General features: G+C 37.0%; 1 protein-coding gene across 1 annotated transcript in view; it reads left to right on the top strand.

The window, feature by feature from the left end:
• The first annotated feature begins 13,128 nt into the window (after window positions 1–13,128).
• The window catches only part of brinp1 (bone morphogenetic protein/retinoic acid inducible neural-specific 1), a 95,750-nt gene continuing 95,330 nt past the window's right edge, over window positions 13,129–13,548 (top strand). The window contains exon 1 of the mRNA XM_043240766.1: window positions 13,129–13,393. Within this exon, the coding sequence (XP_043096701.1) occupies window positions 13,176–13,393 (218 nt within the window). The 5' untranslated portion in view covers window positions 13,129–13,175. The remainder of the gene's footprint in view (window positions 13,394–13,548) is intronic.

The raw sequence follows: 13,548 nt of genomic DNA, 5'->3' as shown, positions 1-13,548 counted from the left end.
TTTTCTCCAGTCAGTATTTTTGAGGCCACCGCCGTGATACACGGCAGAGCAGGACGGTCCACGAAACAAATGTCAGCTTGTGAAATTCCAGCGCGTTACACGGCGAGTGGAGATGACAGCGCTGCTCTTTCTGGCTTGAAAGCGGAGTTTTATAGGGCAGGAGTAAACGACTCATCCATCTCAGACTCTGATAAGCAGGGCAATTTCCAGCCAATATTTGCAGTGATAAACTATGCCCTGCTGGTTCAATTTAAAAGCCAGCGAGCGCACGACTGCCTGGTTACACTAACTAGTCTAGCAGGGCTACCCTGACCCTGCAGAGAGCAGTGCAATGCATAATGCGCCTTTGCTGGAGATGCTAAACGTGATGCTTTGATTTGAAATCACGCTGTTGAATAGTCTATTTCTTTTTGCATGCTGGGCTCCTGTTTAAAGGTTAAAGGTGAAGTTATTTTAGTTGCACCAAAATAAATTGAGTGCAAGCCTGTGGCTGGGAACTGTTTTTGTTCAAATGTGTAAAAGGGACCATCAAAACAAAGCGAAACCTTAGGGTGTTACTAGCTGTTGCTAGGCTGTGATATTGTATTTAGGGAATTGAAGTGGGTTGCTAGGGTGTTGTGAGTGTTTTCCGTTTGGTGTAAACTCACGTCTGCAGCACAGTACCTTGTGAAAGAAGTACAATTTAGCATACTCATTAAGGACACACATTACAGAAATAACAACCTGTGAAAGAATATACTTTAGTGTGAACTGAATTATGCGTAATGTAATATAATTAATGTAATTTAAATACAAAGATGTAATATCAAATAATATATTACAGATGTATATATATATATATATATATATATAATAGATGTGACATGTATGTTACATGTTTGTTAGTAAATTAATTAATTAATTTCTTTTAAGTTTTCTTAAGTGGCCTTTTATGTCACTAATATTATTTTATAAAAAATATCAATGTACATATTTAACACAGTTTAGCACGCTTCCCCTTTTCAAATGGGGTGTAATGATAACAGCTAGGGCTTAATAGTGAAACCCTCTGTAGACACTTAAGTAGACATGCTCAAGCAAACAGATAAAAATTATTTTTTTTTTTTTAAATGCATGCGCTTTTACATTCACACCAACACTAGTGCCTATATTTATGTGAGTAACCCGGCCTCGTGTCCGAACTGTCACAGATGTTCATGTTGACTTAACCTCCACATCTCCGCATCTCTGATCCAGTCAGAGGATCGGTTGGCGTCTTCTGACATTCACACGTGAACGGCCTCATCGGAGCTGCCTTATTTCCATCCTCGGTGATCTCTTGCTGTTTTTCAGGGTCCGGCTGGGCGAAGATCACACATGACGCGCAGCAGAAGCCAGCGTGTGTTCACTGCTGCAGCCTTTCAGCACACATCACGCCTCACAAACGCACTGCAGAAAAACCAACCGCTCTCCTGGAACAACACAAATAACAGATAACTGTAAACGTACATATATAACTGAAATCATAAAGCAGTCCGGTTCAATCCAGAACAGTCTGACACCGACTCTGCGCAATTTCTATTTGTGTTGTGACAGTCGTGGGTTTGAGTCCGAGTTGCGAGGTGTTCGGTCAAACCGGAGGAAACATGTAAAGTTGGTCACGTGTCTTTTGGTGCGGTAAACAGCCCGTGAGCTGCGTTTCGAGAAGCGCCTGATTCTCCTCCACAGGGCGAGTGGGTGGAATGTTAAGTGCCTCGTCCCAGTATGAGCTTACAAATGACCGCAGGAGTCGAGCGATTAGCATATCTGTTTAAACATGCTGACAAAAGAGACACACGGTGTTCACCATCGGCAAGGAATGGAGAAAATCCCTGTCCTTCCTCCATCAGCCATTTGTTTTCATGAAACTTCCATTTGCTTGATGAAAACGGAAAGGAAAACAAAGCAATTGCACAAACGCGGGTTCAGCCATCCATAAAACACAGCATCATTTACTGTCACATTTACCCAGAACGCTTTCACATAACCAGCCCTTCGACTGACGCCACAGTCTGCTAACTCCATTGCAGCTTGTGGTGGGAAATGCTGAAAGTTGAATGAAATATATATATTCAACTGAACAGTACTGTTGTATTTTCTACATGCAACTGTATATATGTATATAAAATCATTTCGCTGCATGTTTATGTTTTTTTGCAGACATGACAATCTGCTAAATCAGGATTTAAAGAAATTCCAAAGTTTCCCACTTCTACTAATTCTCACTAAAACTAATTTGCTGCTTAATAATAGTTAGTGGGTAGATATTAAGTTAAGGATTAAGGGATATAAAATATGGTCAAACAGAATAAGGCATTATTGTGTGCTTTACTTATTGTGCATTTTAAAGTTTTAAAGGAAGGTCTATTCAAAATATATGACATAATAATACATGAATTACAACCCCAACAACCACTTCCGGTAAAAACATATAACTTGTGAGAATCTGAAGAGTGATTACGGTTGAATTATCTTTGGTTTAATTGAATTCGCTACAAGCCTAGCATGGCTAATTTATCTGGAACAAACTCCCCAACACCTTGACCGGCCAAGCTGTCGGTCTGAGAGCGCATTACTTGGCTTTAAGACAGCGGCCGTCCCGCTCAGAAGCGCCGAGCCAAATGACCCGTTCCACAGGCAGCGGTTCCGCTCGCAGGCGCTTCTATCTCTCCATCGATCGCCCTGGTCTCCACCCCTCTCCGATCGCAGGCCCATAATTCACTGGCCAGGTAAATTGGAACAATAAGTCAGACCATTAGTGAATTAGTTTGTTTTGAAAATCGTGCATTGATCTGGACTCTGCTGATTGGGTTGAGGCAGGCGTGGGCATTTAATTATCCTGCCGAGAGTGCTGAGCTCAGATTCCTGAAGGTCAGGCTTCTGCGAGAGCCGCGTGAACGCGCTGCGAGGGCTGCGCGTCCGTTCTTTCGGCGGCCGACGGCTGTAATTGGCAGCGCGTTTGTGTGGCCGTCCGCAGAGGTGCGCGCAGCCTGGAGCGCTTTCATAATTGTGACGCCTCGTAATCTGAAAGCGACAAATTGCACTACACTCACTTTACCCTCCCCCGATTAGCTCTCCCCCGCAGTGAAATGTGCGACATGAATGCAAATGATATATAAAATCATATAAAACAAGAGCGCGGTCAGAGTCCTGTTGGTCAGCCGGCGGTTCCTCGAGGGGATTGAGTTTCGTGGCAGATCGCCCAGCATCTGGCAGCCCTGCCACGCTACAAAATCATTTTATAGTCCACCGTTTGCTCAAAATGCCAGAGAATCACAATTCCGGTCTTCATTATCCTGAATTCTGCATTCAAAATGTAGAAAATGTAGGCCTACAGTAATTCGACATTAAAATGAACAATAACTACATGAATTAAAAAGTGCTTTAAATGTAACATTTTGAAACATAATGGTGTTTTATTTCTTTATTTTTAACAGTCCATTGTTATTTTATGTATGCAACTAAATAGGCCTACTGCATGCGATGTAAAATACAGATGATATACACGATACATTACAGTAAATAATGTAGTAAAATAATGTATTGCTTAATTTCATATTTTGAAACACAAGTTTGATTTTTTTAAACAGAATTTTTGTCCATTGTTAGTTTATGTAACTTTATAATGCAACTAACTGATATATACTGTATATACACATAATATATATATATATATATATATATATATATATATATATATATATATATATATATATATATATATATATATATATATATAAAAGCAATAATTAAATAATAATCACATTTGTGTAATTTTAGTATTTTTTTAAGGTGGAAATATATCCCGAACTTAGCCCATTTTATGTCACCATAAAAAGCATATTTTTCCTACATTAGATTTCTTAAATGTGTCTTTTCTTATTACTTATCTTTTAACGTTTTATCTTGACAGGCGTAGCATGGTCCACTTTTATATTATGAACCTGCAGAATAATTAAACATTTGACAGAAAACATAGAAATCTACTACCGTTTTAGTCAAGACATCCATTTCATAAAACTCTGCTATAACGTTTTCTGTTGAAACATGTATAAAATAAAAAAGCTGTTCTACTTCATAGCTGTCATTATTCCACACATTTTAGTGTAATGTAGTATCTAGGACTGTAACTATAAAAGGGTAGTTGATGGATGAACGTGTACTATAGTGTGATGTAAAACTGTAAAAAAAAAAAAAGCTAATAATAAGAATAAATAAATAAATTAATTAAATGACCTCTAACATTGAAGGAAAGCCATTCTCATGCTATTAGTATAAGTAAGATACATTATTATTTTATTTTTTTCTTCATTTGTTACACCATAGTACTCCAATTTTTATTTGTCAACTATCCAAACGCAGATTAAGAGACTAGTAAGTACTAACAGTAAATCTTAATATTATTACATTAATCTGGATTTAACTCAAAAGCTGCTTTTTCAAAAGGACTGGTGTATGCACAGATAACACAGATCCAGGTTTAGATGGATGTTAGCTATGTACATCAGGTTTAGAGGTCTAGGCACTGGGGTTTTGAAAACACTCTGAAAGCAAATATCCAGCGCAGCGTTGACAGAGGCAGTATGTGGTCTACATCGAGTGGACAGGGACTCTAGAACAAACCCAAACCCTCCACTTCCTCTCAGAGGAGTTTGTAGGCGGAAACTGTTTGATACGTCCTCACAAAGCAGAATCTCTCTCGGTTCAATCCAGCAGCTCCTGGGACCTGGAATACAAATAGGGACAAGCCTCCATCCCTGTGAACTGTCAGGAACAAAGCGGAGCTCAGCCCCTATGAAGGGAAACAGCAATTGATTGAGTCCACACAAGACTTGCATTAGAAATGAGATTTCTGAATAAAGCACTGAAGACAGGAAGCTCTCTGAGTGAATGAGACCATTTACAGACTCAAAGAAAAAAAAAGGGGGTGGCGAGAGGAACACGAAGTAACCCAAAAGGCTGCAGGAGCAACAACAACAATTCAGCACAAGACCAGTTTTTGTTGTAATCTCATAATTATATTACAATTTTGTAATTATGAGTTGTGCTATGTCCTTGGTTGAGGACTCATTTTCTTTAAAAAAAAAAGGACTTGAAAGAACATGAATAGGAAAAAACAACTGCTTTTTTAACCAAAATATATATACAAATTCACTTAAATATACTGTCTTTATATGAGGATGCAGGGTCTTAAGAGGTTAATGCTAAAATGTTGGATACATGCTAGAAATGTGCTAGCATTGAAAAATACACATGTTAGAAATATGATGAAACATGCTAGGAACATGTTAGCAACATGCAAAATGATGTTATTAACATGATAAAACATGGCGGTAATATGCTAAAACATGTTAACAACAGCAAACAGCAGTCTAAATCATGTGAGAACTGTTCTAACACATTAGAGACATGCTAAATTAGGTTAGCGATCTGTTAAAACATGCTAGTATTATGGAAAGCATGGTAATATAAGGGCAAAAATATTAGCAATATGCTAGCAATTCCAGCTAGCAGTGAGTTAGAAAAGCTTACAACACGTTAAATACTAGAATCATGCTATCAACGTGTTAAAACATGCTGACAACAAGCTAGGTATAAACACATGAAGGACAAAGCTATGGCATAGTTTTTATGTGTGCATATGTCCTTTGATTCTTTTTGCACCAATTACTTCGTCCACAAGGTGGCAACACTGGCTCAGACCGGGGAAGACATTAAAAGGAAATCAGAAAACATGGCTGGAGTCCTGAGTGGCCTGACATGGCACAAGTGGTTTGGACAAATGGATGCATGCAAAATACTACAAACATTATAATTTGATGCATGGAGTCATAAGCGTATTTGTTTGGTCTCAAAACATCCATCAATATATTAATTCACACCGACAAAACCCAAGGTCCTTCAGGCAGTCGAGAGAAAATGGTGGGAGATTTGTAAACAGCATGTGTCTTTCTCAGAGGGAGACGACTAAAGCACAAGAGCGGATAATAGTATGAGTGTTTAATATGAAATATCTTGTCATACAGTGTATCAGCAGGGGAATATTCATCTCTGAGACCCTCTTCTGAAGACTTGAGAAAGCTGACTGAGGTTCATTGATTTTGTAGCGCAAAGAACTCATTGTAATAAATCCGTGATGTGGAAATCCAGTGCATTTACCCACTTAAGTTATTTAGCAAACACATTTTACTCTGGGTGATACAGGGACAGACACCCTGGGTGGTGCTTTGCATTCACAACCTATTTTACTTCCATAATGTGAAACAAGATATTCAACAAGAAAAAGACACGTATAGGCTGTAACTTGATGTTATCCATGGGGAATTGATTGATGGAGCAACGTGGGCGTTTCTTACCAGAATGGAATCAGAGTCAATGTGAGCTTGCAACGCCTAAATAGCTGTTTGACTGATTATCCCAAAAGGCCTGTAGATGATGTCAGCCGCAAGAGATGTGTAGGGTGCTTTTGATATATAGTATACACTCAAAATGAAGCAAAACTAGTTTGGTTCAAATGAGCTATTGAGAAGATTGTAAAGATCTGAAATAATCTGATCAACAGATCCGTTAATACAATGATTTATTCAGTTGGATTTATTGATACCATGCAAAGTGCTGTGATATATATGTTAAACCATGTTAAATTATGTTAGCATATGCAATACGGGTAACAAAATAATAACACATTTCAGCAAAATACATAGACCTTAACGGACAAAAATAGATGATATGACTGCTTGCTATTTGGTTACAAACCTGTTAAACCAGGAACGTGTTAATATGCTAGCAATGTGTAATACAAGGCAGCAAGATGCTAAATTAAAGATGCTAAATCGACAGATGCCCTGTTGGAAAAAAATCAGCATATGCTGGTTAGGTATGTTTTGATGCTGAGATCTGGGCAAAAGACCAGCATAAACCAGCAAAGGACCAGCATAAACCAGCTTCAAAACATACCTAAAACATAGAAACTCATGAGCGCTCTGAATATGATAAAACATAAGAGCACGCTAATTTTAATGTTATTACATATCAGGAACACGTTAAACATGCTAGTGTGAGTCTAAACTAATTCAGACAAAGTAGACAAAGCCTTGATGACTCTAGATATTTAGTTTGATTTCACTGAAAAGTCAGAAAACATGATTGAAAGTCCTCACTGACCCGACATGGACAAATGGATGCATGGAAAACACTGCAAATATTATAATTTTCCACACTGAGTCATAAGCACTTTTATTTGGTCTAAAAAGCTCTTCTGCCATAAATGTCAGCTATCATCAAGACTAAAATGCCAATTATACTAACAGAAGTTCCGTTATGTAGTCCAAGGTCTTCTCCTTATTCTGATGCTCTCGCATGTTCTGAAGTTTTGTTTAGAAGGCATGCAGTCCTTGTGTAACTAAATAAATGCAACTTTTAGGGTTCACATAAACAGAAAGTTTAGAATAGGTATTGTGACAGCCTTGTGTAAAGAGGCAGAACAAGTTATTACATCTTGAAACCTTTTTTTTATTTCTTTGGAATAACCTACACTGATGAATCATGCACAACAAGACCGAAGACATTTATTTAGAAAGCAAATTGGTCAGTTTTAGTTTTATGTGGACCTTAACCAGGTCTGGCAAGGTGGTTGTGTTCATTTTAAACAGCACAATAAACCATGGCATTGGAAGTATTCTGTTGCCCTGCTGTCCCTGCGATGTTTTCCGTAATGCACATGCAATTTTCCCGATTAGATAGTAAGAGGTACATTACTTAAAGTGAGAGGATGAATAAATGATGACCCTGTTGCCCCCACAGACAATGTGGCTGTCGTATGCAATAAATATAAATCATGGTGCAAATTGCATTATTTTGCAAGATATCTAAACAGTTCCCTGCTCATGTTGTCAGTGTAAGTCACAGTATTGCACTCAGTGCAGTATAAATGTGCACAGATTAATTATTATATGTTTGTGCATTTCCGTAAGCCTGCGGTGGGTTTGGCTCCGTGCCTCGGCCGCTTACTGAGCACCGCAAGAAATATCAATATCAGACGGCATTCGTCATGGTCAGTCCTTCAGATGCCGGCATCGCTTTCCGCTTGATGCATGTGCTTCTCTTCGGTTAAAAGACGATTTGCATCAATTCTCGTGCACTTTTAAACAACAACAGCAACAAACTATGCAGGCCCATATGTTTGTACACTTTAGCATACTTATGAAAAAAAAAAAAATAATAATGACAAATTAAAATGCTTAAGTGAACTGAGTATAGTGTTTTCAGACACCTGTTATTTACACTTAAATAAAAAGTGTTATAATTAAAATGTTATTGTTTGTGATTAAAATATATGTAATATACTCTTACTTATTGCTTAAAATACTAATTATAATGAAAATCAATAATCAATAAAGGATACGTTGGGAAGTGCGTATGCAGGTAAAGTGGTTGTAATCTTTGTAATCATTTAAAAGGTAACACATTATCCCCTTTCAACGATATATAAGTCCCCAGGATGTAACGGTGAAGTTTCAGCTCAAAATATCCCAAAGATCAATTATTATTTTATTTTTAAAATCCCTATTTTGAGTAAAAGCGTAAATGTGCTGTATTAGAGCACGTCTCTTTAAATGTAAATGAGCTGCTGCTCCCCGCCCCCTTTTTCAGAACAGAGCTAAAGCAGACAGGCTAAGTCAGTACTAAAGTTCATGTGAGTTCTCATTCACACAAGTTTACATTAAAAATCTTGTATAAGATACAAAAGCAGCTGGTTTAACAGGATTTTTTATTTTAGGGTGAACCATTTACACAACAACGTTTTCAGCCCAAAACAGGAAACTTTTTTATGCATTTTGCTTATTCGTTTACACGACATAAAGGTGTGTGGATTTACTTCACCGATATTACAACCAATATTGCATGTAAACATAGACTCAGGTGTTTTTGCTCATAGCAAATGGCATTACAACAAGTTCAGTTACACAGCAAGCATCCAATAACCAGCGATGAACTAAAAAAAACAATTGCACAAAAGATAATCAGTCTGCCATAAATCATTCTGGTGGTGTTCCTCAAACACTCCAGCTCTGGCGGACACCATGATGGCCATGTGTCAGAGAGCCAGTTGAGTGTTGGAGAGCTGTGGGATTGTATTGAGAATCTGAATGTCATTAGAATAACTGCCATTGATCAAATAACATCCAGCTGTTACTGCTAAGCTTCTTTAGAGGAGCCATGCCATTCAGATGTGATACTTACTCGTTACAGGAGCAGATTAGCCAAACGTGGGCATTTGGTGTAATAGAAAATACTCTAGTATTCCCTAAAGAGTACAAAACAACAACAACATGGGCATGAGAGTTTTTTTTTTTTTTTTTTCATTTGTGAAAATTGATTTAATATTTTCTGGAATGCTATTTTGAAACTTTGAATATATGATTTGAATATGTAATTTGTTATGCGTTTTGTTATTTTTCATTAGTGTATTTAATATGTGTCTGACATTTATTATTATTATTATTTAGTATTATTAGTTTTTTTAGTACAAGCTTAACTAAAATGAAAATCGGTGGCTGAAATTTTTTGTTATATTTTAACATAAATTTAGCCTAAAACCAAAATGTTATTTGCATATTGAACACCCTCTATATACGGATCGTTTTAGTTCTCTATAACACCATAATATCAAAAAAGCTAAAGCTAATTTCTCCCTATTTGCCTTATGAATTACATTAACTTTTCCGGTTCACCTTGAGTTTGTAAATACATTTATTATTAATTGTTTTCTCTCAGAGACCTTTGGAAAATCCATCCAGGTAAAGGCTACTGAACCTTTTCTTGTGAAGATTTAACAGGGTTAACGCGTCTTTCTCCATGTTTGCAATTTCAGTGAAATGATGCATTGTTACCTTCTGACAGGCAACCTCAAATTAGTCTGAACTAATTAGTTAAAGGAGCCCTCATTAGACGCTCAGCTGCATATTTGTCACTGCAGGTGACGCCAGTAGCAGAAGCCTGTGTGACTGCGAGATCTTCATTCATTAAAGACTGTAAACAGCCGTACAGAAAGAGGGAAGAAATTATTTCATTGACAATTAGATAATTGCATAGAAAAGAGAATATTAATTTGCATTCAGATGCCTGGAGCTCGTAGCATATACATCTCTTAATTATGTATATACTATGTGAAGACAACTATAAGATGAGAAGGTTATTTGTGGTAATATCCATAAATTAGCATCGACCATAGCCAGTTTTTGCATTGTCAGACACATTATTAATGCAATCTTTTGCCTGCAGAATGTTAATTATGGGAGTATGCATACATGATGTGTGCATGATATTACTCATTAATGATTCATAATCCTTTTTTGATTAAAGGGTGGGCAAGGTCATATTTCCATTAACAGTCAAAACACACGCATGTCATAATTAAATTCTCAAAGCACAAGCTATTTAACTCATAATTTACAGCCATGATTAAAATGTTTACAGCATATGTTAAAAAAAGTAGATACATTGAAGCTATGTGTGATGACTAAATCTGAATAAATGATCAGATATGTATTATTTCCAAGAAAATGTAGTTGTGTATTTGTTCTGAATTTGTCATTTTAAAATGTAGCACATCAAGTGGAGTTTTATGTCTACTAATATTAATTTGATTTAACAAAAGTAATAGAAATAAATAAATAAAAGCAAAACACTAAGTGTACACACAATAAAACTGCATACACCATTTATTTCAGCCAATCTCGATGCCAGTAGCTCTTTAAGTATGTCTTAGGTACAGACAGCAACAGAGTGTTTGATGACCTTAAAGGTCTATTGGTCTCATAATGGGAGAGAAGATCAGATAAGTAGTTTAGTGCCAGTAAGTAGCTAAAGTAGTCCATTCTAGATGAGATGAATTCATGGAAAATGCTGATTTGACCACTGGGTTAAAAATAACTTTCAAACTTCTTGCATAAGTACCTATAGTGTTAGTCAAGGACATTTAATTGAAATAAGTTATCTGCCATCCAACTTTTAACTTCACTCAAACAATCAAGTAATGTCTAGAGAGATGTATTCTCATTAGACGTAACTGGGAGATAAAGCTGTATGTTATCTGCATAAAAATGGTATGAAATCTGATGCTCACGGAAAATATTTGCTAATTAAAGGACAATGGAGAAAAAACTAAACAGAAGAAAACAAAATAGGGCCTAAAACAGATCCCTGTGGGACATCGCATGTAAAAGCAGCAGAGGAGGAAGTGAAGTTACAGAAAGCGTTCTGCCGTCAAGATCAATCTGTTTAAAGCTGCTCATCTAATGCTGATATATTGTTCAAGACGTTTCAGCAAAATAGAGTGATTAATGGTGTGAAAGTCTGCACTTAAATCCAAGTGAACCAAAACAACACATTTTCCACAATAAAGAGTCAACAGCACTTCTCTGTGCTGAACTCTGAGCATGGGCTGGAATCTAATATATCATTATTCTTTAAAAACTAAGAAAGGTGATGAAAAACAGTCTTCTCCAGTGCCTTTGAAAGGACAGAAAGCTTAGAAATAGGACAGTGATTAGTTAACCTAAAATAGCCTTTTAAAGCACAGGCTGTTCAAAACATGATTGGACATAGCCACTAGTAAGACTATTGTAGCTAGAAAGACTACTATTACACCTGTTATTAAAACTAAGATATATTATATCTGGATACACAGCCCAAAAGTGTTCAATACTTCCATTAAGGTAAAAAGGTAATAAGATCCAACAAACCAGAATATAGTATAGCATATAGGGAATATAGTGTTGAAGTTATGGTGTTAAGCAGTATTAGACTCAGTCACAGGTGCTGAGTCACATCACATGCTGTCTGATAGAGTATATGTCGTCTTTTAGTAGCTCAGGATTTGGGGTATAATGCTGGAAGGCAAGATCTGGAGCATCATTACAATTTAAAATGGCTCTTATCACAACATAAAAACATGTTGTCGGATAGACAGTCATGAAGAGCACTGCTGACATATTCTGTGATATGGAAATTCAGCTCATTTTAATAACATACACAGGCTGGCCGTGGAAAGCTCACATATCATTTTATTTAAGATTCTGCATGAGACACCGAGACTTGTTTTTTTGAAGTTTTACGTTACTTCCTTCAAAAGGATCTTGCAAAAACACAAAAATATCCCCCAGAAATTAAATTCAGTAAAACGCTTAAGGCGTAATATTAACCAAGCACCAAATATGAGTAAATATCAGCATTCGTGAGTTCATAAAATAGTGTCACTCATCAGTTGGTCTGTATAATTAATGAAAATTCAAAATGATCCAGCACAGTTAATAAATCACAAAGACAGTGTTGTAATTATATAATATGTAATCCGATGAACTGTGTTTTGGAACTGTGATCATTTTTAACAGTTCACAGTAAATGCTGCTCTTATTAATTAATTTTGAGCTGTTTAATTCATTTTTTTATTTCACTTAGTGTTTAATTTATTTTAGTGCATCAAGTTAAACTGTATTTATTATCAACTAACATTTACTTTATTTAAAGCCACATGATCAACTAGCATTTATTTTAGTTCAAGACACATTTTGTATTTACAGTCTATATATTTATTCATTACTTTTTGGTGAAAAACTGCATGTACAGTTTTAATGGCTGGTAAAACTGAATGAATTAATTTTAACAATGTTATTATTATTATTATTATTATCATTATACACAGGATATTAGCATGCACAGCTTAACTGCATAAATGAGGCTAATGCAATAAATTCATGTGCGGACTAGCGCCGCTGTTAATTAGCCAGTGGAGATGCACCGCCATCCTCCTCCACAAACCAACCCCATGTCACAACATATCATAAAGATGACACTCACCCCGTCTGAACTTATCATGCCACCAATTAGTCTGAATAAAGTGAAGGCTGTACTTCCTGTTTGTAATTCATTCTCATCGGTGAAAAGGCCAGTGAGTCATGTTAGCGCAGCGCTCCCAAACCAGCTGCTAATAAAATAAACTATCGGGGTGATGACAAGAGGATTCGATTTCTTTTGCACATTCTGTGGTGTCAGGGTTTAGAGACCGATGTTCAGATGTTGTCTTGTGCTTTTTGTATCCTGCAGGTCTCCACAGAATGGAGCGAGAATGAGCAGAGTGCGGTCGAGAGTGAAGCATGAACTGGAGGCTCATTGAAGTCACTTACTTCCTGTTTATATGGAACCATATAACAGTTCAGTCTTCCCGCCAAGAGCCCTCGGCCAACGAGCAGCATGTTACCAAGCAGTTTGACTGGCTCATCTCTGACCGTGGGCCTTTCCACCACTCGAAGGGGTACCTATCCTTCATGGAAAGATTTCGCCAAGGATTCACGACCCGGTATAAAATTTATAGGTGAGTGATCGACACCATGCTACGCACTGTGTATGGCCTTTGCTCATGGCCGTGTATGAGTTTCTGCTGAGTTCTCCTAAAAGTGGGCGAATTATGACGAACTGTCCCCGGTGTGAACCTGTTTTATCGTCTTATAGAAGTTCAAAGCATCCCAA

This window comes from Puntigrus tetrazona, chromosome 5, assembly GCF_018831695.1.
Source record: "Puntigrus tetrazona isolate hp1 chromosome 5, ASM1883169v1, whole genome shotgun sequence".
NCBI classification, from domain to species: domain Eukaryota; kingdom Metazoa; phylum Chordata; class Actinopteri; order Cypriniformes; family Cyprinidae; genus Puntigrus; species Puntigrus tetrazona.
This window is presented reverse-complemented; position numbering and strand designations above follow the sequence as displayed.